Source organism: Pelodiscus sinensis, chromosome 15 (assembly GCF_052426305.1).
Source record: "Pelodiscus sinensis isolate ZL-2025 chromosome 15, ASM5242630v1, whole genome shotgun sequence".
NCBI lineage: Eukaryota > Metazoa > Chordata > Testudines > Trionychidae > Pelodiscus > Pelodiscus sinensis.
The window spans coordinates 33,922,026-33,946,307 of record NC_143066.1 but is presented as its reverse complement, the minus strand read 5'-3'; the positions used below and the strand labels follow the sequence as shown (position 1 = coordinate 33,946,307).

General features: G+C 44.1%; 3 protein-coding genes across 3 annotated transcripts; 2 read left to right on the top strand and 1 right to left on the bottom strand.

The window, feature by feature from the left end:
- The first annotated feature begins 18 nt into the window (after window positions 1-18).
- PTCD1 (pentatricopeptide repeat domain 1) lies at window positions 19-9,046 on the top strand. Its single transcript, XM_075899680.2, has 9 exons — window positions 19-131; window positions 1,463-2,023; window positions 3,125-3,265; window positions 4,179-4,397; window positions 5,219-5,320; window positions 5,751-6,521; window positions 6,834-6,950; window positions 7,469-7,651; window positions 8,038-9,046. Exons 2-9 carry the CDS (start codon window positions 1,514-1,516, stop codon window positions 8,215-8,217), a joined length of 2,223 nt encoding a protein of 740 aa, XP_075755795.2. The 5' UTR covers window positions 19-131; window positions 1,463-1,513; the 3' UTR covers window positions 8,218-9,046.
- A 146-nt stretch (window positions 9,047-9,192) lies between these two features.
- Window positions 9,193-14,435, bottom strand: BUD31 (BUD31 spliceosome associated protein). The gene is made up of 5 exons (XM_006112925.5): window positions 14,285-14,435; window positions 12,680-12,788; window positions 11,115-11,237; window positions 10,670-10,836; window positions 9,193-9,463 (listed from the first exon to the last, which is right to left on the bottom strand). The coding sequence occupies exons 2-5, from the start codon at window positions 12,771-12,773 to the stop codon at window positions 9,413-9,415; spliced, it is 435 nt and encodes a 144-aa protein (XP_006112987.1). The 5' UTR covers window positions 12,774-12,788; window positions 14,285-14,435; the 3' UTR covers window positions 9,193-9,412.
- Window positions 14,436-14,648: 213 nt separating this feature from the next.
- Window positions 14,649-24,040, top strand: PDAP1 (PDGFA associated protein 1). Its single transcript, XM_006112926.5, has 6 exons — window positions 14,649-14,814; window positions 19,334-19,425; window positions 20,080-20,187; window positions 20,539-20,660; window positions 22,327-22,478; window positions 23,243-24,040. The coding sequence occupies exons 1-6, from the start codon at window positions 14,802-14,804 to the stop codon at window positions 23,299-23,301; spliced, it is 546 nt and encodes a 181-aa protein (XP_006112988.3). The 5' UTR covers window positions 14,649-14,801; the 3' UTR covers window positions 23,302-24,040.
- Window positions 24,041-24,282: the final 242 nt, after the last annotated feature.

Sequence of the window (24,282 nt, the reverse complement as noted above, 5' to 3'; positions counted from 1 at the left end):
CACCTCTGACCCGCCCCGCCCCCGCTCTCCCCGCGGCTCCCAGCGTGCAGCGCGCGCGGCCGCCGCCGCCAATGGGAAGGGGAGTCTGCCGTGAGCCCGCCCCCGAGCGCGAGCTGAGGCGAGCGATGCTGGTGAGTGGGGGGGGGCTGGGCCGCGCGCTCGGCGGTTGAGGGGCGGGACGGGCCGCGACTCGCTGTGGAGGCGCGAGGCCCGGGGGGGGAGGGAGCAGCGCCCCCCTCCCCGTGTCCGCGAGGCGCAGGGGTGCCGCGTGGGGCCCGGCCCCAGCAGGCCGGGGTTGGGGGCCCTCCCCCATCTCTGAGCTGAGGGAGCGGCGCGGGGCAGGGCCCGGGACTTTCTCCGCCTGCAGCCGGGACGCCCTGGCTTCGCTAGCGCCTCTCAGGCAGCGATAGGAGCGAGTGGCCTCGTGCGCCTCAGTGGGCCTGTTGTAACCAAGGCGACGAGTAGGCCTGTAGCACCGCAGCGACCGACTGACATTCCTATAACGCCGGTGTCTACATTGGCGCGACCTTGCGCAAAAACACGCTGCCTGTCTACAGGGCGGCGAGTTCTTGCGCAAGAACACTGACGTCCTAATGTGTGAAATCAGGGCTTCCTGCGCCAGAACTATGATGCTCAGGAATAAGCCCTCTTGCCCAACTGCTCTTGCACCAGAGGCCAGTGGAGACAGGCAACATGAATTTCTTGCACCAGAAAGCCCGATGGTTAAAATGGCCATCCGAGCTTTCTTGCGCAAGAGAGCGTCTACCCTGGCGCGGATGTTCTTGCGCCAATGCACATGCCAGTGTCGACGCTCTCTTCTGGAAGAGTTTTTGCACAAGAATTCTTCCGCAAAAGAGTTCTTGTGCAAGATCACGCCAGTGTTGACGTAGTCAATAGTGTATCCTGAGCGTTCGGGGGCAAAACCCACTTCCTCAGATGAGCAGAGTTGGTTTGCCCACAAACGTTCATGATTCTCTGTCAGTCTCTGAAGTGCTACAGCACTACCCGTTTTTAAAGTTACAAACTCACATGGCTACCCCTCTGAGACTTGTAACTATGACAGTCTCCTGGGATAGGGTAGTTTTGCTAACTGCGCTTGCAAACCTAGAATTTGTGGGATGTGCCATTGGAACCATAGCACCACTTTGATCGGATGCAGAGGGAGCACAGTCAATGTTGTGTGCAAAGAGCACACACTTCACTCCTCTTACCTTGCTTTGTGTGTGTGTGTGTCACCTGAGTTATTCGGGTGGGGGAAAAAGCTATGTGGCCAGAAATCAGCAGAATCTGGCAACCCACGTGTGCAACGGTAAAAAAAAATGTCCTTTGGGCCACGAATAGAACCCCAATGGGCTGCATGCGGCTCTTGAGCTGCAGGTTGCCCACCACTGCTCTGGTGTGTCTCCCCTGGCTGACCCCATTCAGGCACCTCTAAGTGGGTCTCTTTCCTTGTTGACTTTAGGAGATGGACATTTAACCTTGTAGTGAAGGAAAGGGACACAAGACACGTATCATGAAGTTCTTGCATCTGGTGTCCTGCCACCTCCCTGGAGGACTGTTCTCCCTGAAATCCTACTATCCTGTGGTGCATCACACTCGAATGTTGTGGGAAACTCCAAAGAGCAGTTCAAGGTATCCTAAAAATATATCAAGTCTGCTCAGATTGCTAAGCCAGAGACTGCAGTTCATGAGGCTGAGACCTTTCAGCTCATCACAGGTTCTCTATAAGTTACATAACAGAGACTTAAAACAGACTGACCCTGTCAGCTGTCCTGAAGCTACTGGGAAACATGAAGAAGAATCAGAACACGGTGATGCAGATGTAGGCTTTGGAACACTATCTAATAAATTTTCTTCTAGAAAGTATTTTCACAAAACAACATCACAGTTGCAGAATTTAAGATTTCAAGCAGAAGAAGAAGAAGAAGAGGAAAAAGAGCTAGAATGGAAACCTAGACGTGGTCCTAAGAATACACCATACTGGTACTTCCTGCAGTGCAAGGCACTGATAAAGCAAAACAAGGTTGGTTTAGTTCTTCTCGTCACTGTAGTAGTTAACAGTGATTGATGGTATGGTCTATTAGACTGGTTGTGGGACTGGGAGGCAAAAATTCAGAAGTAGAATTTAAGTCCAAGACAGTTATATGCCTCGGTTTCCCAGGAATTATATCTATCTACCTAAATCATAGGGGTGTTGAGATGATTAATTCATTAAAGAGTTCATTCAAAAAACCTGAAGAGCTCTGTATAAGCTTGGAAGCTTGTCTCTTTCACCAGCAGAAGTTGGTCCAATGAAATGTATTACCTCACCCACTTTGTTTCTGTAAAAAGACTCATTTGTGATACCATCTGGAGAAATACACTACTGGTAAAATGCAAAATATACTGATAACACAAAGTGCAACAGTGCAATTCTGGGTCATGCCTTTTCTGTGTGCTTGTTTCCATAAACTCGAGTGCAACATAAATGTATCTTTTGATAAGGAATACCCCTGAGCTCAGGTACTAATTCCCTGATCACTGACTCATTACCTCACCTGTTGTAATTCTTCAGTTCCAAGCCCTGTACTTCTCTGACCTATCCTTACTGTGCAAAAAAAAAAAAAAAAAAAGGCAATTTGCTCACATGGCATCAAGTCCTTTCTTGCAGGTGAGAAATGAGGCAAACAAATGCCAGTTCATGCCATGTGTAGAATATTAATTTATTTCCTGGTCTTTTTTGTTAGCATAAACAATGCACAGCCGTACTTGGATTATATGCTTTTTGGAGGTAGGGAACTGTCTCTTCTGTATTTGTACAGCACCTAGCACAATGAAGTTGTAGTCCACGACTGCGGCTTCTAGGAACCACTGTAATATGAATAATAAGTAATGAAAATTGCTCTTAGCCTATGAATGGGAAGGAGAGAGCCTCTGACTAGTAAACCCTCTGGAGGGGAATTATGATTTCATTCCTGTGGCTTCATAAGGAATGAAGGGATACTGGTCTCCATCCCAAGGTGAAATATAAACATGCACCCTTTACCCCATCAAAGTGTGTTCTCCATATATGTATCTGTTTTATTATACGTCAGTTAAGGAACTGCTTCTCTTACCTCCTCACCCTTATCTCTTCTGTATGTAGCTGGCAGAGGCTCTGGAGCGGTTTGAGGTTCAGATGCTGAAGGAAGAGCGTCTACAGCCAATGGAGAGCAACTATACTGTTCTGATTGGTGGCTGTGGCAGGGCTGGCTATGTGAAGAAGGCATTCAGACTTTATAATGATGTAAATATTACAGATTTTTCTCTAAGAAAGGGGCCAGGGTTACTTGACAAGAAGTACAAAGGGGATCTTTTATGAGTTAGAATTAGGGATGTTAAAGACTAGTCTTTTGACCAGTTAACTAGTCGATAACCCCCCCCCCCCATGCTGCCTCTATGAGATCAAGTCAGCAAAAGGGGGTGGGGGAAAGGGTACTTCAAAGTGGCAGTGCTGCACACCACGTTGCCACTTTGAAACCCCAAGGGTGCGGCTGCACAGCTGATCTGCAGAGCAGCTGTTTGGCAAGCTGCCCCTTTAAAATGACACATCTGCGTGATTCAAAGGGGCAGCCGTGGAGCCCGGGGTCAACTGGGGGCTTCCCAGCTGACCCTAGGCTCCCCCGTTGACTGTGGGCTCCATGGCTTTGAAATGCACAAGAGCCCCCGCTGGAGACTCTTGAGCATTTCAAAGCAGGCACACTGCGTACAGCCCAGAGTCAGCAGGACTTCCCGCTGGCCCCAGGCTGTATGTGGAGTTCTGCATTCCTCCTTTGAAATGTACAAAAGCCCTTGTTGAGGCTCTTGTACATTTCAAAGGAGGAATGCAGAAGTGCCTGTCGACTAGTCAATTAACTGCATTTTAACAACCTTAGTTAAAATATGCCCATCCATGTTCCATCCCATAGAGTGAGTTCATTCTGAAGATGCTGCCTCCAAAATCGCTTTTTATGGGTGTTTCCATTTTCCTTGGGACTCAGCAAATAGGAGCTCAAGAACTTACTGTAGCCTTCAGTCTTATATGTTGTGACTAGTCTGTTTTAGGTTTTCTTAATGTGCCTGTTACTATGGTATCTGTACAAGGTGGAACTATTTTTTATCTTAATTCTGGGTTCTTTAATATTATTTTTCACTTTCTCCCCCCTCCCCCCCGAGAGTAGATGAAAAAGCGGGGTTTAATACCCACAGACGCCACATACACAGCCCTGTTCAATGCCTGTGCTGAGTCACCATGGAAAGATTCGGGCCTGCAGAGCGCACTCAAACTACGGCAAGAACTAAAGAGCAAAAATGAGGAGCTGAATCTAATAACATATCATGCTCTGCTGAAAGCATGTGCCATCTGCTCAGATCTCAGGACATGCTTTGACATACTGAGGGTAATGTGAATCTTGCATTATTCATATCGATCTAATCAAAGCAAGTTAGCATGTGGCTTTCCTTGCAGTCAGATTGTGATTAGGCATTGTTATATTTAAGTTTGGGGGAATAGACTGATTTATTTTTTTAAAGGACATTCTTCTGTGTTTGCATCCTGCATTGGGATGTGAAACTCTACTTAAAATGTTAACTGGTTAAATTATATGTTTAACCAGTTAACTGGCCTGCCGCATTACACCATGGACCCAGCTGGGCTGAAGCTGCCCTCCACCAGCTGGGCAGGGCCCACCGTGCTGTGGTTACCTCTTTGCACAATTCTGGATTAAGGATGTAATCATAGTTGGCAGTTCAGTATCTTAAGTATTTAGTTTAAACAGACAAAAACAGGCTTTTGGAGGCTTAGAGATTTTGAAATTCTGCTCTTAAGTCATTAATAATCAAATATTAAGTGTTGCGTAAAGGTGAGGTTTACAGTCCCTTTTTAGACAAATGTGTATTCACTGTAAAGGGCTCATGGTGGAGAAGTGAAGATGTTTCTTCCAATATCCCACCCAAACTCCCTACACTATTCCCCAAAGTACCTTCAGCTTGGACAAGCTGGGATTGGACTAGCTGTCAGATCGTGTATTTCTCTTTTCTGCAGCTGTCATTCTGCTTAAAGTACTTGGAGTCCTTAAATGTTCCATGCAGTTTGCTGCAAATATGTCTCAAAGAAGTGATTCCATTGAGCAACACGAGGCTGTACTTTCAATTAAGCAATCAGATGCAGAATAAGGTGTCTTGGTAACACTAAGATTCATGCTTCTTTTCCTTTCTCTAGGAAATTGTGCATAAAGGACATGCTGTCACAAAAGAGACATTCAGCTTCCTTCTCATGGGCTGCATAAAGGACAAGGAGAGTGGTCTCAGATATGCCTTGCAGGTATATCTCTATACTTCATTTTGCCATTAAGGTGTTCCTTCATTTAATTATTTTATCTGTAGCTTGGGATTTGAAGCTGCAGAGAGACCTTTCAAGCTGATAAGAGGTGGAAGGTGGTTAAACTGCATGCTTTTCAGTCAGGTTCCTTATTTGATGTCCATAGAGCGCAATGTGCACTACAGGATTGTACTAATAGTAGTTTAGATGAGTGTCCAGTCTCTGGTGTAGAAATATTTTTGTTGATTATGTGTATTCATTCCCATTCCTGCAGCTAAAAACCATGATGGTTGAAACTTAACACATTACAATAAGTGGGTCTAAATATGAGAGATTACTTCTGACAAAAAATACCCCATTTCTTTAATGTTGTACACATTTCACATACATTGGCTCTAAGTTTCCTTCTCTACTTTTTTCCCTTTCGAAATAGGTTTGGCAACAAATGACTAAACTGGGAATAAAACCTGATGATTACCTTTACAATCTGATGCTCCACGCTGCAAGGGATTGTGGAATAGGGGACCCTGTTGTTGCTTCTGACTTGTTGCAAAGAAGCACAAAGGAAAACCAAACTCAAATAAAGCTCATATCAGATAGCCAGGGTAAAAAGGTAAAAGGTCAGAAAAAGAAAGGAGCCGACAGTGGAATTGCTACCCAGTTGGATGTAGAATCCATGGAAAAACAAATATTTCATGAAAATTCCAGAAAAGCAGAGGAACTCTTAATCAACCATGAAGACAGAGATGTGCATGAGCTTCAGGCTGAACCAAGAAATGGATTGGGTGGTCCCACTAGTAAGACAGAATGCAGTGGGACTGGAGACTTCAGTAGATACCAGGCTGTTTCAGATCTGCCACAAACAAACCAAGATCAGTTTTTTGAGCCTGCTTGTAACCTGCCCAATTTGTTGGACTTGAAAATTTCCAATAAGAATTTGGTATCCTTGGGGACGGTAGCAACGCCCTCTCATAGGTTGGCTTTGATGGGGAATATGGAGGGTTTCTTGAATAAAATGAAAGAGGATAATGTGGCACCCAACATTAAGACTTTCACACTGTTGGCTGAGCTGGTTGAACCTTTAAGCCAGTCAGAATCCTCTCTATTGACAGTCCTGGATGAACATAAAGTGAAAGCAGATGTTACCTTTTTTAATACTTTGTTGAGAAAGAAGAGTAAACTGGGAGACTTAGAAGGTGCAAAGGTAAGAATAAAAGCCTCTAAATGATAACTATACTGGAAATCTTTATCTTCATACAGGTGTTGTTAGCTGCCTTTTAACCTCTGATGAGACCAACTCTCCACTCACAGCAGAAGGCAGAGAATCCTATATTCCCTGACCCCCATAAGTGACCTTTAAAGTACCTATTTGAGGCCTGAGGCTTCTATTTCATTCTCAGATAGTAAGAGAAGGCTACCTTCTCTCTAAAGAGAACTAGATAGAACTTCTTGTGAAAAACATCAGTGCTGCACATGTAGAATGGTCTCTGAATCATCAAGTGTTTGTGTATTACAGAGCATGCTGACAGCTCTAGTGAAGAGGGGACTATCACCCAACATACAGACATTTTGTAACTTGGCAATAGCCTGCCGCAGAGAGAAAGATGGACTGCAGTTACTTTTGGACATGAAGGTACAACAACTACAGTTCCAACTACTAGAATGTTATCGGAACAGGAGTAACTGGGGGGGTTCCTATATCGTTCTCAACATAAGCTGTCATCAAGGCTAAAGTAACTGAATTCCCTCTAGTCAAATCCTCTGGTACAGCATCCTAGTTTAACGCAGGGATTGTGGAAAGGACGACTAGATTGTAAACTTTACTAATACTGTACAGGTAACAAAAACATAACAGGAAATGTAGCTGCATTCATTCTCTAATTGGCCCTGCCCCCTTATCTACAGTGGAGTTGTAACACACGTCTCCCAAAGTGCAAGTGGGTAGGCAAAAGTATTTATGCTTCAGGTCTTGCACTCTACACTTAAGTGGTGAGGTGACTTTGCCAGCACCAAAGTCAGATAGTAAGTAACATTGGTCAAAGATCCTCAATTAGGATATGCTCATATCTCTCAACCAGGAAGGTTTGCTATTTCAGAGCTGATCTCTGCAAGCAGGCACTAGCAATTCTAACACAGATGTAATGTTTTCAGAAGTCTGGGATTACTCCTAATACCCACATCTACAGCACTCTTATCAATGCAGCTGTGAAGCAATTGGACTATACGTACCTCACAGAAATCCTGAGAGACATGAGAAAAAATGAGGTCCCCCCAAATGAAGTTGTCATACGCCAGCTGGAGTTTGCAGCTCAGTATCCACCGCAGTTTGACAGGGTAAGTACAGATATCATTTATCAGGGCCAGTATAACTGATTACAGTTGATGTTAATGTTACCATATGGAAAAGCACAGGTGAGACTAAACTGTTTTGGACTATCTGTGTATACAGTGTCTAGCAGGAGAGGGTCTGTCAGTGCTGCTGTAATTAAAAATAAGGTAAAGTCATGTAAGATCGTTACCTCTCCTTCCAGCCCCACTAAATTTGTCTTCCTCATCTACATCTTTTTTAGCATCAGCTGAAATGGTGACATTTAAGAGTACAGTGCAGCTGCCAAATACTTTATTGGCTTAGGAGTGCTTTGTCTTGTACCAGTTTGCAGAATCAGAACACCCTAGTTACTCTTTCATAATATAACATATTATTGGGTTTTTATTTGCAGTATAAGTCAAAGAACACGTATCTGGAGAAGATTGATGGGTTCCGAGGCTATTATTTCCGCTGGCTAAAAGCAATGTTAGCAGAGGAGACTCCACACCCATGGGCAAAATACCAAACTAAGGATTCAGCAGCCAAGGGCAGTGCAAAGGACATTCAGTCCCAAGGCACCATGGAACAATAACTGTTGAGAGCAAATCAGAATTTTCCATGTGTGGAATATGCAGTACTTCAGATGTTGGAACTATCAACAGGAATTTGGAACGCTGGTTTCCTTCAGCTGCCTTATAAGTGGCATCACTGTACTTACATGTTTTGACTATTTAATAAAAGTACGGTCTCAACTGAAAGGAGAAATAAGAACTAAAAAGAACTCTGTGTTCAACATCGTGTAGCTTCTAACATTTTAACAGATGCGTTGATAGTGTCAAGCTTGTGCTAAAGTCTAACAACTCTGGCAATTCAAACCTCTGACAAACAACTACTCAGTGGTTCTCTAATTCATCTGTAGGAGTAGTTTATAGGCCAGTCTTTCTATTCCCACCTGTGTGTGTGTCCATGCATTGCTAAAGAAAAGGGTCTTTAGATCTGAAACAGCAGCTGGAGTCTGCTGCTCCTTAAGAGAGGAAATCGCACCTTCCTGGGGAACTAATATCACCCCTAAAATATGAGCAACAAAGGAAATTAAGTAAAAAAGGGGGCAGGTGTCATGCTAGGACCCAGCACCGGGCAGGGGCTCTGGGAGCAAGGATCGGGAAGAAGCTGCAGTGGCTGAGCAGGGTCCCCTTCCATACAGCTGGAGCAGTCCATGGCCACCCCACCATGCAGCCCTAGCAGGCCCCAGCCTCCCTGCCAGAGCAGGCCTCAGCCGCCCACCATGCGGACCCAGACAGCTATTGGAGTGCCACCTCCTTTCTCCCCTTCTGCCTCATTCGGCTCTGGCCCATCAGGAAAGTGAGTGATGCTGTGCGGCTCTACAAAGGAGGTGGGCGGGTGGAGATTTTTTTTGTGCATGGCTGCGCAGGCGCACACCTTACAGAGAACTATGGTCTCTATTACTGACAGTGTAGCTCAGCTGCTAAGAGCCATATGCCATTGTACAAAAACATATATGTAATTAGTCTTTGAACTACCTTGTCACACAACTCTGGCACTCCACTGTGGGGCAGATAAGATTTTATTTTAAAATAAAATGGTTAAGACTAATCAAAATCACTCACTACTTCACTTTGACCCAGGTGGGTATATTGCTGTTCAGACTGCTAAAGGTAGCTTCACTTACTGCAGGGTTTGTACAAGACAATTATAGCAATAATAGTCCTTGATGTGGAATCAGCCTTTTTCAGAACCCAAAAAGGAGTGTCCAGTTTTTAAAGATTTCACCCAGAGCAGCCTCTGCATCCACAGTGAGTGCACTCAATGATTCTCCCCTATAAAGCAAAAATATGCATTAGTCACCACATTCCAGACAAGTATTCTGAATAAAAAACTAGTGCCAGATGTTACAACTCAAACAGGGGAAGCGTGTTTCCTGCTATTTTACATACAATCGCCACCACTTCTTTACACAGCACTATATAGAAAGTCCCACCTTCCCTCAGGGAATGAAGCAAGAATCAGTAGAGCCATGTATATCTGTGGATAGCTGCTTATGTGTGTGTGTGCTTATATCTGCTTATATCACCCGTGGCTCACTTTTGCAAATATGGATGTGGCTACACATTTTGTATCTAGAACCCTGCACATCTGTGGATATCTGCTTTATTTCTTTGGATGTTAAAGCAAATACCCACAGCTCATTTGTGCAGATACAAAATGTGTATTTGCACATGTATCTGTGCAAGGCTCTAAGAATCAGGCATTACTATAAAAACAAACAGAAATGAATATTCCACCAGGAAAGATTATGGAATCCTATAGAACTAGGTTTGACCAAGAAGTGCATCAGTGCGACACTTATGTCTGGACTTATGAATAGAAAATTTAAGGGACAGTCTTTTTGGGCCAACTAACATCTAGGACTATCAGTTCTCCTTCCTACTATTACAAATTTTCATCGAAAGCAGCAGGAGCTTCTGCACTATAACAATATTACCAATTAACAAGAAGGGGAACACATTAGAACACAGTTGTATTTCCTTTTGGGTGTGTAAGATGCACTTTGCTTCACAGTCAAATTCTTTTAAAAAACAACTCAATCTGACTTGAGGGAGACAAGGACCATTCTTTGTACTAGGTGCTTCACAAATAAAACAATCAGATCCTAGTCAATTATTAGGGTTTCTAGATTCCACAGTAATACACATAATTAAGCCCAATGCATTATGTATACAGTCAGTGCTCTGGTCTCAATTGTTGTTCTAGCACCTTAAACACTGCGCCAGAATTTTGGTTAATTCAGTGTGAAGGTAACTGGGGTAAGTCTATATTATCTCCTTAATGTCATTTTCATGGTCAAATATTTCAGGCAACAGGAAAAACAGAGTCTAGCTACTTAACAGCAGAATCCAGTGCGAAGGGAAACTAGAAATTGATACTATTTTCAAAGACAGTATAGGAAATTTAGTTTCAGTAAGTCACAAGTGCTAGCTCATAATTCAAGCAAGGGAAATAGCATTAGAGTAAAAAAACATTACCACTTCCAGCTTGCTTTTTGGGACCCTGCAAATGCAATTAGTCCCAAAGTTGGTATCTCTGGTCTGGATACAGCGCAGGCAGCAAAGGTTCTCATAACCTTGTTTCTTCCACTTTGCAATCAGGTTTTTGTCTGCATATCCTTCTCTGATACAGTACTCATACAATTCTGCATAAGAGAGAGGACTCATGAGCACCACAGAATTCTCACTGAAAACAGATGTGAGTTTATTTTAAAAGTTTTAGTTTATAATGAGTCAAGTTCTTATTGTCTGTATTTGCTAGCAAATGGAACTAGCAGAGTCACTAACTTTTTTTTTAGAACAATTATTTAATCCTTTCCCACCAATAGTCTAGTTCTAGTTTACAGCTACTGGCAATGACTCAGGAGCTCCACGCTGGAGCTGTGATGTTTTCACTACAAGAGCAAATATTTAAGCTTTTTACCTCTGCTAATGGCTTTTCTCTTATAGAAGAGATCAAAGATATAGCGTGTTTTCTGGTGATGAATTCTGAAGATGGGCCAGAGGGATTCCACTTTCCTCTTCCCTTCATGAGGCTCAGTCTCCGCTGAGGATAGATAAAGAAATCAGATTTCACTGTAGCCTACAAGTTATTACAACACTATACACCTTTTAAAAACACCATGGCTGTGTCTACACTGGGCCACTTATTCTGGAAAATCAGCCACTTTTCCAGAATAAGCTGTGAGCTGTCTACACTGGCCCTTGAATTTCCGGAAAAGCAACGATGCTCTACTGTACAAAATCAGCCGCTATTCCGGAAAAACTATTCTGCTCCCGCTTGGGCATAAGTCCTTATTCCGGAACACTGTTCCGGAAAAGGGCCAGTGTAGACAGCCCAGTAGTCTTTTCCGGAAAAAAGCTCCAATCGCGAAAATGACGCTCGGGGCTCTTTTCCGGAAAAGCGCGTCTACATTGGCCATGGGGGGGGGGGGGGAGGAGGAGAGAACATAAACGTAAAGGGGTATGGGACTATAGCAAAAAAAATTCACTGGAGAAAAAAAACATATACATGAAGGCTGTGTCTAGACTGGCAAGTTTTTCCGCAAAATCATCTGATTTTGCGGAAAAACTTGCCAGCTGTCTACACTGTCCGTTTGAATTTCCGCAAGAACACTGACGATCTCATGTAAGATCGTCAGTGTTCTTGCGGAAATACTGTGCTGCTCCCGTTCGGGCAAAAGCCCTCTTACACAAATCATTTGCGCAAGAGGGCCAGTGTAAACAGCACAGTACTGTTTTCCGCAAAAAAGCCCTGATCGCGAAAAAGTGCTCTTGCGGAAAAGCATCCTGCCAATCTAGACGTGCTTTTCCGAAAATGCTTTTAACGGAAAACTTTTTCGTTAAAAGCATTTTCGGAAAATCATGCCAGTGTACACATAGCCGAAGTATTTATGTCATGTAGCAAGTCAGAGAGCAAAAGAGATACTGGTAGGGAAAACCAGTTCTGGGGAAATTTTGTCATTTGGAGCCATAGTAAAATTGCAGAATTCTCCCAAGACTAGAACTATATGGGATAGGATAAGCCCCTCTGAGTACCCATGAAACCAACAGTGACAGCACAGACTAGAACCAAACACTGCTTTCCCCCGCACATAGTTATAAAAGTGTGCTTCAATCCTGGCCTACAATAGTTTTTAGAGCTTGGGTGGAATTCTATTGACTCAGAACAACATTCATTTCATTTGCAAATCAAGCCATAGATCCAGAAGTGATCCACATAACTCATTCAGCCATATCCTAAACCCATGTCTCCTAAGCCAGAATTGGGAATTTCTCTTGTATGGGTAACTTTTAATGCAGAAAATGAATACGCTCAGTTATTGCTATCAAAATGTTTTGTCTTCATTATTAGCCCCTAAATAATGAACAGAGATTTAAAAAAAAAAAAGGACATGCTGTCATTTTATAAACATGTATCCTGGAGCTCTTTTAGGACTGTACTATAACAGGGTCACATATGAACCAGTATCTGGCTTCATAACTTGCCTTCTCTCATTTTTTGATCCAGCTCATCCAATGTTGGTTCAATCAGCTCCCAGCCATCTGGAGGAGCTTTTCTGCTTCTCTTTACTTTGGGCATCTTCTCAAAAAAAAGCTGTTGCATAGAGAAATGCAGGTCAAGTTTTAATAGCACTTACGTGTTCTGGCATCATAAGGTCATCATGATACATACACACCCAAAATAAGAAAACCCTTGAGATTTTCAGCATTATTTTTACTCCCTTGCAGTTATTCTCTCCTTTTTCAATTATAAAGATAGCAGAGAAGTATTTTTTTCATTTAGAGAAAAATAAAGATAAGGAACAAAACCGATGTCACAGTATGACACTTATTTTCGCACAGTGAATAAGAATGTTAATGTGTTACCAGTCTACTGGAGGGAGTGGACCTTTCCTAACTCCCCCTATAATTTATAACATTATTTCACTTGTGAGGGCTACCCAGGGCATATTTCCAAGTTAATAGTACTTTTTGCCCTTCTCTAATGCCTCAAATTCAAGGACCTGTCTATTATGCTTCACAAACTACTATGAGAAACACATGTATCATAACTGCCATTGTAAAGCCAAATATCACCCAGCAAGTCAGTGACAAAGCTGAAATTAGAATCTTGGCTCACCTCACATTTGTTTCTAATCAATTACTATGTCCCTAACCTTTATATACAGATATAGTGATACTCACCTAGCCAAAAGCAACAAGAAATCCTGTGGCACCTTAAAGACTAACACAATTATTTGAGCATAAGCTTTTGTGAGTAAAAACCACTTCATCAGATACAATGGAGTGTAAATTACAGAGGCAGGGATATACTAACACACATATATATCTCTGCCTCTGTAAATTCAACTCCAATGCATCTGACCAAGTAATTTTTACTCACAAAAGCTTCATTAGATGCATGGGTTTTTACCCATGAAAGTTTATGCCCAAATAAACGTTAGTTTTTAATGTGCCACAGTAATCCCCATTGTTTTTGCAGATACTGACAAACACAGCTACCCCCTCTGCGATTTGTCACCTAGGCAAATTAAGTAAAGCAAGTTTAAATATCAGCTGAAAGCTGCTGATATTGACCTACTCCAGACTAGGAATGTTAAATATCAGTTAATTGAATAGTCAATTAACCTCATGAATTCTTATCAGTTACTCAACTATTATATAGTCCCTGGGAGTGGGGCCAGCAGCAAATGCATTCTGGCCCCATTTCCAAGGAGCCCCCTACCACTCCAAAGTGCTGTCTCTGTATCAAAGGCAGCATTGTGGGGGTGCCCGCAGACCAGCTGCCTGTCATCCCGCGTTGCTGCCTCTGATACAGGGTGGCAGCATCCTTTATGCAGGGGGGAGGGGCTGAGCTCCTGGACCCGCTGTGAGCCAGACTTGAGCCAAGCTGCCTGCCCGCCCAGCTCCTAATACACTTTCAATGCTGGGCCGCAGCAGGGGTCGCGTGAGCCGAGCTGCTGGCCAGCCTGCTAAAAATAAATCGAGTGGGGGGGGCATGGAAAAAGGTTATAGCATTAACCCACCCGCGTTCTCCTAGTTAATCGATTAACCAGCTACCCTGTCACTCCCCGAAAGAAGGGCGCTCACCTGCCGAGCGAGGAAAACAGACGATCGCTATTTACTACTTCCGGCCTTTTCAAAGCCGTCGCTTCCCCTATGGCGTCACGAGCATTCGGGTCCTTCTGCTGCCTCGTCGCTGTAATGACGCTAAACTCAGCCACCCACCGTTGCCTGGGTGAGGAGCGGGAGTGTATCGCGTTCCAGTCTCGTCGCGCGCAGCGTGGTGTCCTTTGCAATGCCTGTAAAGAATCCCCCGCTGCTTCCTCCCAATGGGGGATGCGGAAGGAAGGAGTAGGGACAGGCCTACCCGCTGGGGCTGTAATTGGGTGCGGTGTGGCGTTAGCGGCCCGGATTGTGTTCAGGCAGCGCCGCGGTCTGCCCCGCGGCTCGGGGCCTCGTGCTCCAGGCCTAGCTTTGGTGACTGGGCCGAGGGAGCCGCGCGCTGGGGTTGCGGTTTGGGTGGCTTCCGCTTCCGGGTCGAGGAGTGGAGTCTGGGGGGGGCTCACTCGCTGTAGCTGCTGCCGGAGCCGCCATCACCGCCGCTATGCCCAAAGGAGGTGAGGGAGGGGCCGGTCGGGGGTAGCCTCAGGAGCGGTGGGATTAAGGGGGGGGAGCCCTAACTCCCTGGGGGGAGGGGCATAACCCCCCAGGAGTGGTGGGGTTAACGGGAGCAAGATCCCGGTCCCGGGGGAGGGGTGTAGCCCCAAGAGTAGAGGGGCTGGGGGCGGAGCTTGCGGTTCCTGTGGGGGGGTATTAGCCCCCAGGAGCCATGGGGTTAAGAGGGAGCTACAAGCCCCATGGGGGATGGAGTGATGGATGGGGGGGTGCAAGCCCCCGTGGACGGGAAACTTGGGAGCACGAGCGTGAAGCCCCTGTGGGTGATGAGAGACGCATGAGGTGGCATAAGGCGGGGGGGGGGGGAGGGAGTGTAAGCCGCAGGGGTACTGTGTTCAGGGGAGAAGAGGTGGGACTGGTGGCCCTTCACAGATCGAGTGCAGGGTGGTGGGTTTTGCTCTGCCCTGGGAAGGAAGTTGTCATCTGTTGAGCACAGAGAGTATGAGTGGTGCTGTACAGAACTCAGGCATGAGGCACTGAGCTCGTATCTGGCACCGAGTGCAGTTCACAAGCACCCAATGCCCTCACTGATGGGGCCTGTTTCAAATGGATGCTAATGGCATGTGGTTCTTTAAGAATTGTCTTTCAATGGATTAATATTTGACTGGCTTCTGGGAATATGCAGAAAGAATCTAAAGGAGAAGGTGGTTACTTGCTGTTTAAGAGACAGTAGGCAGACAGGCACAAAGATGACTTTTAGTGTATCATTTTAGAGTTTTTAGTGGCTCCAAACCCACCATCGTAATAACTTCACTCACGGCATCTTGCTGTTCTGAAATTAGTACCAACATGCCATGTGATATAGGAAAGCTAATGAAGGAATGATAGTCCACCAAGTCTGAGCTGGATATGCCCAGATCATGCTCTAGATGTACTAAATCTCTTCACACAATTGGCTCTCGCATAATTTTTATGGAATCAAATATTATTAAATTAATGTAAATTATTATTCCCCATTCTTCCCTTCTCTGCCAATTTACTTTATTAGTGGCCATTAACTGAGTTTGTGAACTCTTGCCAAACTGTTCCTGTATTTGATGCCTAAAGAATTCACCATTTTCCCTTCATTTTTAATACCATGAGATTTGTTTTCTGATTTTTTTAAGCAGTTTCTTTGATATCTTGATCAGGGCTAGGCATCCTTCATAACAACCTGTACTACATAAAACTATTGTGTTATAAAGAAAAGGATCCAGGTTCATTTGTGTTGATGCACATAATTATTTTTGGAATGAAAGTTCCAAATTCATCACACAGTTCTAAACGCGTTCCTCTCAGGGTGAAACCCTGACCTCATTAATATCTCTGGGTGTTTTGCAATTGACTTCTGGACCGCCAGGATTTTGCCTGAAGTCTTGGGTAGCAGACTTGGATTTAATCCTATCAATAATTTAAATTTTTAAAAAAATTGTGTAAGTTACAAGGACACCTTGCCCCAAAAGGATCCATTCAACAAATACTCTTCTCTTTTCCATAATGTGTGTATCTAGTTTTTTATAATCTATATTCACTAAAGAAATAGAGCTATTGAAGCAGTAGTTCATAATCTGTCGGAGGAGTGACCTTTTCTGATGCACTATTATGAGCTTGCTTGTCTGCTAATACAGAACAGAAACTTCTGAAGAAACTTTTGAAACAAGGAATTTTCCCAAGGGAGGTGTGGGGGCGTTTTTTTTTTTTTGTTTTTTGTTTTTTTTACTCCTGGCTCCATACAATTCTTCTAAGCTTAAATTCACATTAATAGCAATACTTACTCTTATGAACTGAAATAAATATGTATTTAAAATCATGCCTAGTTTATGCTCTGTGTGCCTTTATCATAATTTTAAAAATACAATCATCTGTGGATTTCAAAGTGCTTTGCAAAGGAGGATAAGGATCATTATCCCTATTTTACAGATGAGGAAACTGAGGCACAGAGGTGAAGTGACTTGCCCAACGTAATGCAGCAGGTCAGTGGCAGAGCTAGGAATAGAACTCAGGTTGCATGACTCACAGTCCAGGGCCTAATACACTCCTGCCTCCTTACTATGAGCAAAGGCCTTCCCTATGCCCTCCTTGATGAAATATCTGCAGACTAATGTGACTTAAGTCTCATCTCATTCTAGTTGATGAGATGATAGTAAAAGTATTGAGCAAAGCATTACTTAATTCTTTGGTATAGGCTTGAATATAGAAAGAGTAAAGCTTAGAACTAATCAGCTTTGCTCTTCATATCTATTGTTTTGACAACCCGTAATATGAATACCAAAGAATTATAGGCTAGTTTTATTTTTTTCAGTCTACATTGAAATTTGTATTTATGAGCTGACCTTACACACACAAAAAACCTAATGTCTGAAAATGCATCTGCCAGACCACAAAAAGCCTGGTAGTTTTGTAGCAACTCATTGTTTTAAATCATGTGGCTCTTCATAGTGTAGAATTATGCATAAAGTTTATGTCATATTAGTTATTTTGTACCCGTATAAGTAATTAATTTCAAATTGTAACTCAGGCAGTTCTAATAATCTTTCAGAAGAAAGGATGATTTAAAGGGGAAGATAAAAGGATTTTTATATACAGTACCATCTGTCAGGGACAACAAAAGCTGTAGTTGAGATCACAACTGAAAATCTATCACACACTTTTTCAAGGTGAAGTGAAGGTGACAGGCAATACAAGTTCTTTGAGTGAATATCACCTTTCAAGACCACAAGTGTACAGAATCTCACCTCTCATGTTAGAAATTCAGAGGTTAAGGTGGCAACAAGGCTTCCTAAGATTTGAGGCAAGGTGGCTCAAGGAGGTCTCTAAGTTTGACTGGGAATTTTCCCTTCAAGCCACCTGCTTTTTTTCAGGTCTTACCCCCTGCCGATTTTCTAAGAGCTGCATGTGTAAGGCTCCCTTCTTAGAAATATCAGAAAATCTGCAGTAGTGAACAGTGGGAGGAAAGGGGATGGAGGGAGGAAGTATGTTGAAGCTACTGAAATGTACTACTGCTGGCTGGCAAACTTATGGCCAAAAAAGGGGTGGTTTTTAATGGAAAAATGTTCCCGTTATTCAATGAGCTCAACAAATTAGGTTAGCTGGGCACTAGTGAACCTCTGCAAGATAGCTGGGGGCGCTCTCTATCAGATCTCAAGAAAGGTGGATCTGTCATCCCCCACCCTTCTCCCTTTAAGCCTGCCTACTGAACTTAAGGAATTAACAGGGAGGGATAAAGAGATCAGAGGGATGTCCCATGGCTCTTGCCAGTGGCCCTCCTAAGATCTGCAGGAGAGAGCCCCCTTATGAGCTGTTTGGCAAAAAAAAAATTGCAGTGTAACTATTCACGGTCAGACTGTACTTGGAGTTTGGTGTCCTCAGAGAGAAAGGTCAAGATGGCTTAAAAAATAAAGTTCAGGTCTCTAGTGGTCCTTTGGTGCCCTGTGCCAAGACCACTGGAGCTGCCATTCTTCAGGAAACATTCATAGTTTCAGTCATTTCACAAAAATCAGTTAAGGTTTAGTGGTAGGTACCAGATCTCAGCAAGGAAACTAATTTCATCTCTCGTTTTTCTCTGTGTCTGTGTAGAGGTGGGGGGTAATCAGGGAAAATCAAGGTTATGGTTGAAACTCATTTACAATTGCTGTCACTCTAGTGTTTCTGTGGCAACATAGTTAGAATGCAGCTCCTTGCTATGTAGGAAATGCACATTAAGGAGCAGCTATGGGATTTATATTTGGTTGCCAACCCAGGAAGTGAATCAGAGGCAACTGGATGAAAGAGAAAGGAAGGTGTCATTACTGTCAGCTCTTGGAAACATAATTCTCATTCTTCTATAGCCTGACAGAACCATGCTGCAGTGTCTGGTATCTGTAGAAGCTAATGTATGAGGACAGTAGTACCTACCTTGATAGTGGTGAGAACATATCTGGTGAACTGCACAAAAAGTTGAAATTGATCAGACTTTTTATTTTCTACCTTGATGCAGAGTATCAGAGGGGTAGCCATGTTAGTCTGAATCTGCAAAAGCGGCGAGTAGTCCTGTGGCACCTTATAGACTAACTGAAGTGTAGGAGCATAAGCTTTTGTGGGCAAAGACCCACTTCGTCAGATGCATGGGATGTAGAGAATCTTATGGAGATGGTGGGCTGTATTTTTTTTTTTTTTAAATCTCGTGATACCAAATATAAATTGGGCCATCTCAGATACAGACCAGTGAATTAGATGGTCCAGTTGGTGCAGGCTTCCCTAGGGAGTAAGTTAACTTCTGGGTGTTTTTCCCTGAATACTCTTGTGGTGCCATAACAGTTCTCTGTGCGTTTATCTAAGAGGGCTCAAAGCATTTGACTAAGGCCAGTGAATTATTGCGCCCCCTCTGTGTTCTTTTAGCTTTTACTGAGAGAAGACAGACACAGCCAAAGGAGATTGGGGACAGACTGTTGACCTTGTGGAAACTTCTCACTAAATCAGCTACTGATTTAATTTCTCACGCAGGTAGAAAAGGAGGCCACAAAGGCCGTGCAAGACAGTACACAAGCCCTGAAGAGATTGATGCACAGCTCCAAGCAGAAAAACAAAAGGCCAGGGTATGTGTTTTCTCTGGTCTTGTGCTTAGCAAGATAAACTGCTGCTCTTATCGCTCAATTATTCTGCAGTTTATGAGCAAAGGCAGCTTAGAGTCAAGTGTTGTAGATCATTCTGTCACCTGCATTACATTATGTGGAAAAGCTTCCATTTGGGTTTGACAATCTGCTGTTCTCCAGTTTTTCTGTTGGTGACCGAGAGTTTTAGGGCTGGATCTAGCTTGTGATAATGTTTGGGCAATTTCCATCAGAATCAATGGGGTATTGAGCACTTGAAACCAAGGTCAAAATGTGTCCCATATTCTTTTCCTCTGTGGGAATAAAACATGAAATATAGACTGTGGTGCTCAAGTTACCTCACAGTGGATATCATATTGTGTACAGAAAGCAGCCAAATCACTTATCGAGAACCCTGTTAATGGAGGTGATGTGAATAATGGGAATCATTTTGTGCCCTAAATATATTTTGCTCTTGGATGCAATAAAAATGTGATTCATTATGGGAAACCTGCTAGTAACACTGACATTCTTGGCCATGCTGTATCCCTTACTTATTATTTTCAGGCTGCTTATTTTTTTTTTTTTTTTAAAGAGTCACTGCTAGATGTTGCCATTTCATCAGTTTACATTTTTTCTTAATCTCCTGTAAACTTACAGGAAGAGGAAGAGCAAGAAGAAGGGGGAGAAGGGGCAATAGGAGACCCCAAAAAAGAGAAGAAGTCCTTAGATTCAGATGAAAGTGAGGAAGACGATGATGACTATCAGGTACTGTAACTCCCAATTTGTTTTTTTTGTTTTTTTTAAGTTAGACTTAGTGTGTCGCTCCTCCTAGTTAATTTTCACTCCATTAATGATTTGTTCATTGCCGTACATTGAGTTGGAAGAAACTGAGACGGTAACATTCACAATTAACAGTGGGATGAGAACATGGTAAAGTGAAATATGATGTGGGAGCAGGTATATTTTTTAGTATCTGTCTAGGTTTGGTTTCAGAGGCAATGACCACATGAGTGAGCTTTCTCCACCAGGAAGCCAATGAAAATAACACACTGAGCCTTGAAAGCTACAGAACTCATTGATAACATGCATCTCCTTTTTTTTTTTTCTAAACTCCAGCAAAAGCGCAAAGGCGTAGAAGGGTTGATAGACATAGAAAATCCCAATCGAGTTGTTCAAGCAGCCAAAAAAGTAACTCAGCTGGATCTGGATGGACCCAAGGAGCTGTCGCGGAGAGAGCGGTAACCATCCTCCTTCTCTCAGATAGCTAAGAGATATGCATGTGTGTTGTGTGTGTGCCTAGAATAATGCTCTTCCCCCTGCAAAGGCCAACCCATCTGGTGCCAATAAACCCGACCTGCTGGGAGGGAAGCTCATGTTCCAGTGAGGTCCTTTAGTCTACCATCCCAGTAGGGATAAAGATAATGATCAGGATTCACTTTGTTTCCTAATTTCATTGGGTAGCAACTTCCGTGGTTAAGTAGCCTATGTTGCTGGCTGCCACCCTTCATATGCTACCTACTTCTTCTAAACCAGCGGTTCCCAACCTTTTCCAGATGGGGACCCATTTTGACCATTCAGGAAGACTTGGTGACCCAAGGCAATTCAAAAAATGTGTGACTGGCTCCTAAGAGCCAGCTGGGGAGACACCTGGCGACCCCTTTGAAATGTAATGGCGACCCATATTTGGTTCCTGACCCATAGGTGGGGAAACCCTGTTCTAAACAAGCTGTAGTTAGCTATGACTCTGAGCATCTTTCCCAGGCCCAAAGAAGAGTTTTCTGTAAGCCTGAAAGGTTGCCTCTTTCAACAGCAGAAATTGGTCCCAAAAAGATATTACCTCTTGTAATCCTAAACTCAGGCAGGTTGGCAGAACACATTGAGATGGACATAAATGTTTGTACCTCTAATCATTATTAAAATTATCATTAATTATTTGTGTTAAGCCCCTAGGAGCCCAAGTCATGGACCATGGCTATCTAATTTTCCTTTCTAGAAGCCTGATGTCAATGATCAGAAATAACTATCCTTGTCCATTAGCGCGTAGTGCCAGAAAAATGCCATACTAAGGGTCACACTGTTAGTGCCTGGTATGGCAGGAGCCCTGATATTGACCAGGAGTTAGTTTTCCTAATTCCTGGGGGCAGAGTGCAGTTACTTGCCCCAGTGGACGCTTCAATTTTGTTTTCAGTCTGGAATTCAATGGCCATGTCACACGTGAATTATTAGAGAGAAAAGTGCAAGTTTGAGTTAAGTTTAATTTGGTTGACTCTAAGCACCCGTGCTGGAGGGCAGGGAGCAAGAGACTTCGCAGTCCCCCAGGCCCTGATTGAATTAGGGTTACGGGAGGCGCATGCAAAGTCTCCTCCCACTGCCTGGAGTGTGGGCACCTAGAGGGAAGTGCCAACTGTTCAGAACAGCTGACAGTTCTCTCAGGGTTGGGGGGGACAAAGACTTCACATGCTCCCCCACTCCCAGACCAATCAGGGTCTGTGGACGGGGAAGCATGGAAGCCCCCGCCCCCTTCCACCTGAGTCTCTGCCCCTTCTGGGGCAGCCCAGGATCACTTCAGAAATTTCTGAAGTGGCCCCCAGTCATAAATTCTTGGCCACCCCTGATTTAGGTATTCGTTATCTTGAAAGCTTCTGGCTTGAAAAGCTAATCTTCAGCATGGCTTTTCCCAAACCCCCTGACTGCTTTGAAAAGGATTTAAATATTATTTCGATCTTCAGCCTCCTTGAATTGTTAGCTCACTAACATGCTAATTGGAGACTGTGATGACTGGGCACATTTGTGCTCCCAGATCAAAGGTAGATGTTGCTTGAGATTATGCCTTCTTTTAATCCTCTTTCTAATTCCTAATGATAATTTGGTCACTGTGATGACTAGTGTATTTCTCTCAAACAGAGAAGAAATAGAGAAGCAGAAAGCAAAAGAAAGATACATGAAGATGCACCTAGCTGGTAAAACGGAACAGGCAAAGGCAGATCTTGCTCGACTAGCCATCATCCGGAAACAGAGGGAAGAAGCTGCCAAAAAGAAAGAGGAGGAAAGAAAAGGTAAGGCTGTTGCAATTATAGTGATGGTTCTTCATTCAGTCCCTCCTACCTGTTCTTACCGACAGACTTACCACAGGAGCTGTGATCTCAGTACCACTTGCGAAGTAGGCATAGTATTCCCTTCCTGCCTACGCTGTGAAATGGCTATTCTGTTCAACCCTGGAGTCAGCAGTGTTTCATCCTCTGCTTAGGAGTTGATGCTAATTAATTAGACAGTGAGCAGGCAAAGTAAGGAGGGAATCGCTCTCTATTCCCATAATGTTTCAACCAAAGAGGCAAAGGTAGTGGATTTTTGTACATGTTCACACCAGCAGTTGAGTGAATTCCCTGCAGACAGCTTGGTTATTGTCAGAAATACAGGGAGGGTGGGTCAGGGGATTGATAACGGCTATAGAGCTTTGTACTTCTAGGTCACAGCCTGACTCTTAATTCAGCTGAAGTGTCTAGTGACCCAAAGCTGCAATGGGAATTTGGTCTCAGTCCATTTCGCACTGCACAGATCTCGCCACAGCTGGCACTAGTGACTGGGGCCAGGGCCAGAATGGTCTGTAGAGATGGAATTCCCGTCACCCTGGATGCGGGCCCACCAGGAATTGTAGCATCTAAGCAGGGTGGTGGCCAAAGGGCACTTGCCCTGCTGCTATCTGTGAGATCTGGCTAAATGCAGCTCGGTCTCCAAGGCCACCTGTCCGGCAGCAATTCCCCAAGAGCACCTGGGAACATTGACAAGTCTCTGTTTTCTCACCTCTCCCCCCTTTCCGTAGCAAAAGATGAAGCATCTGTGGCAGGCAAAAGACTGCAATCACTATCCCTTAACAAATAAGCACAGGACAGCCAGGAGGAGGAATTCCAGGGAACTGTGCCTGGTGCCTGCCAGGAACTCTGCCATGTTGCGTACCGTGTTGGGTGCACTGCAACACTGAAGTCACCTTCACCTCCAAGAGACACTGACAGCGTGTTTGTCTTCATCTTGGCACAGAATTCCATTTTGGGTTGGGGGGGCAGCTGCTATTTTCAGGGCAGGACCGTGCTGTATAGCAGTTCTCTGTGTAACAGTTTGGAAATCTGAATGTTTTTGCTGTTTTTAGGACTAAGAACACATAGCCAGGGCAGGGTGGGGGGGAGCAAGGTGGGAGGGGAAATGCTTCAATTATTAGACTGCAAAACCTAGACTGTGTCAGCTTGGGGGTGGAGCATGGGGTTGGTGATCTTGATGAAAATCCACAGGTCAGGGGGGTTGTATCATAAGGCCCCTGTTCTGCAAACAACTCATGAAATTGAGCTGCAGAGTGTTGTAAGAACAGTCTGGGAGCCTAACTTCATGGCTGGTTTTTTGGAGTGCTGTTCATTCTCATATTCCCCTCCCCCACCCTTTTCCCTCCTTTTTTTTTCCCCCTCTCCTTGGACTGGGGACAGTGTCAGTTTTTAACTGCATCACCCTTTGTTTAAAGCCAGGCCTTCATTGATTGTACAACACCCAAAAGAAAAACTCAATACATTAAAAAAAAACAAAAAACCCAAAACTTGTATATTTGGCCGATTAAAATTTAAATTATCGAAAATTCTTTGTCCTTGTCTTCTGTGCATGTCAGCATGAAATCTCATGGGCACCGGGTGTGCTGCCGCAAGCTTTCCACTTAACCACAACTTGTGGGAGAGGCCCGGGACCTGTGCTATGAGGGTGACTTGCTATTTCATGTCTCTGCTGCGTGCTGCTTTTCTGGCACTTGGTGCCACTTGCCCCATCGAAATGGAGCCAATAGAACAGGTCGGACTGGAGCAGCAGGGCTGTACGTGCAGCTAG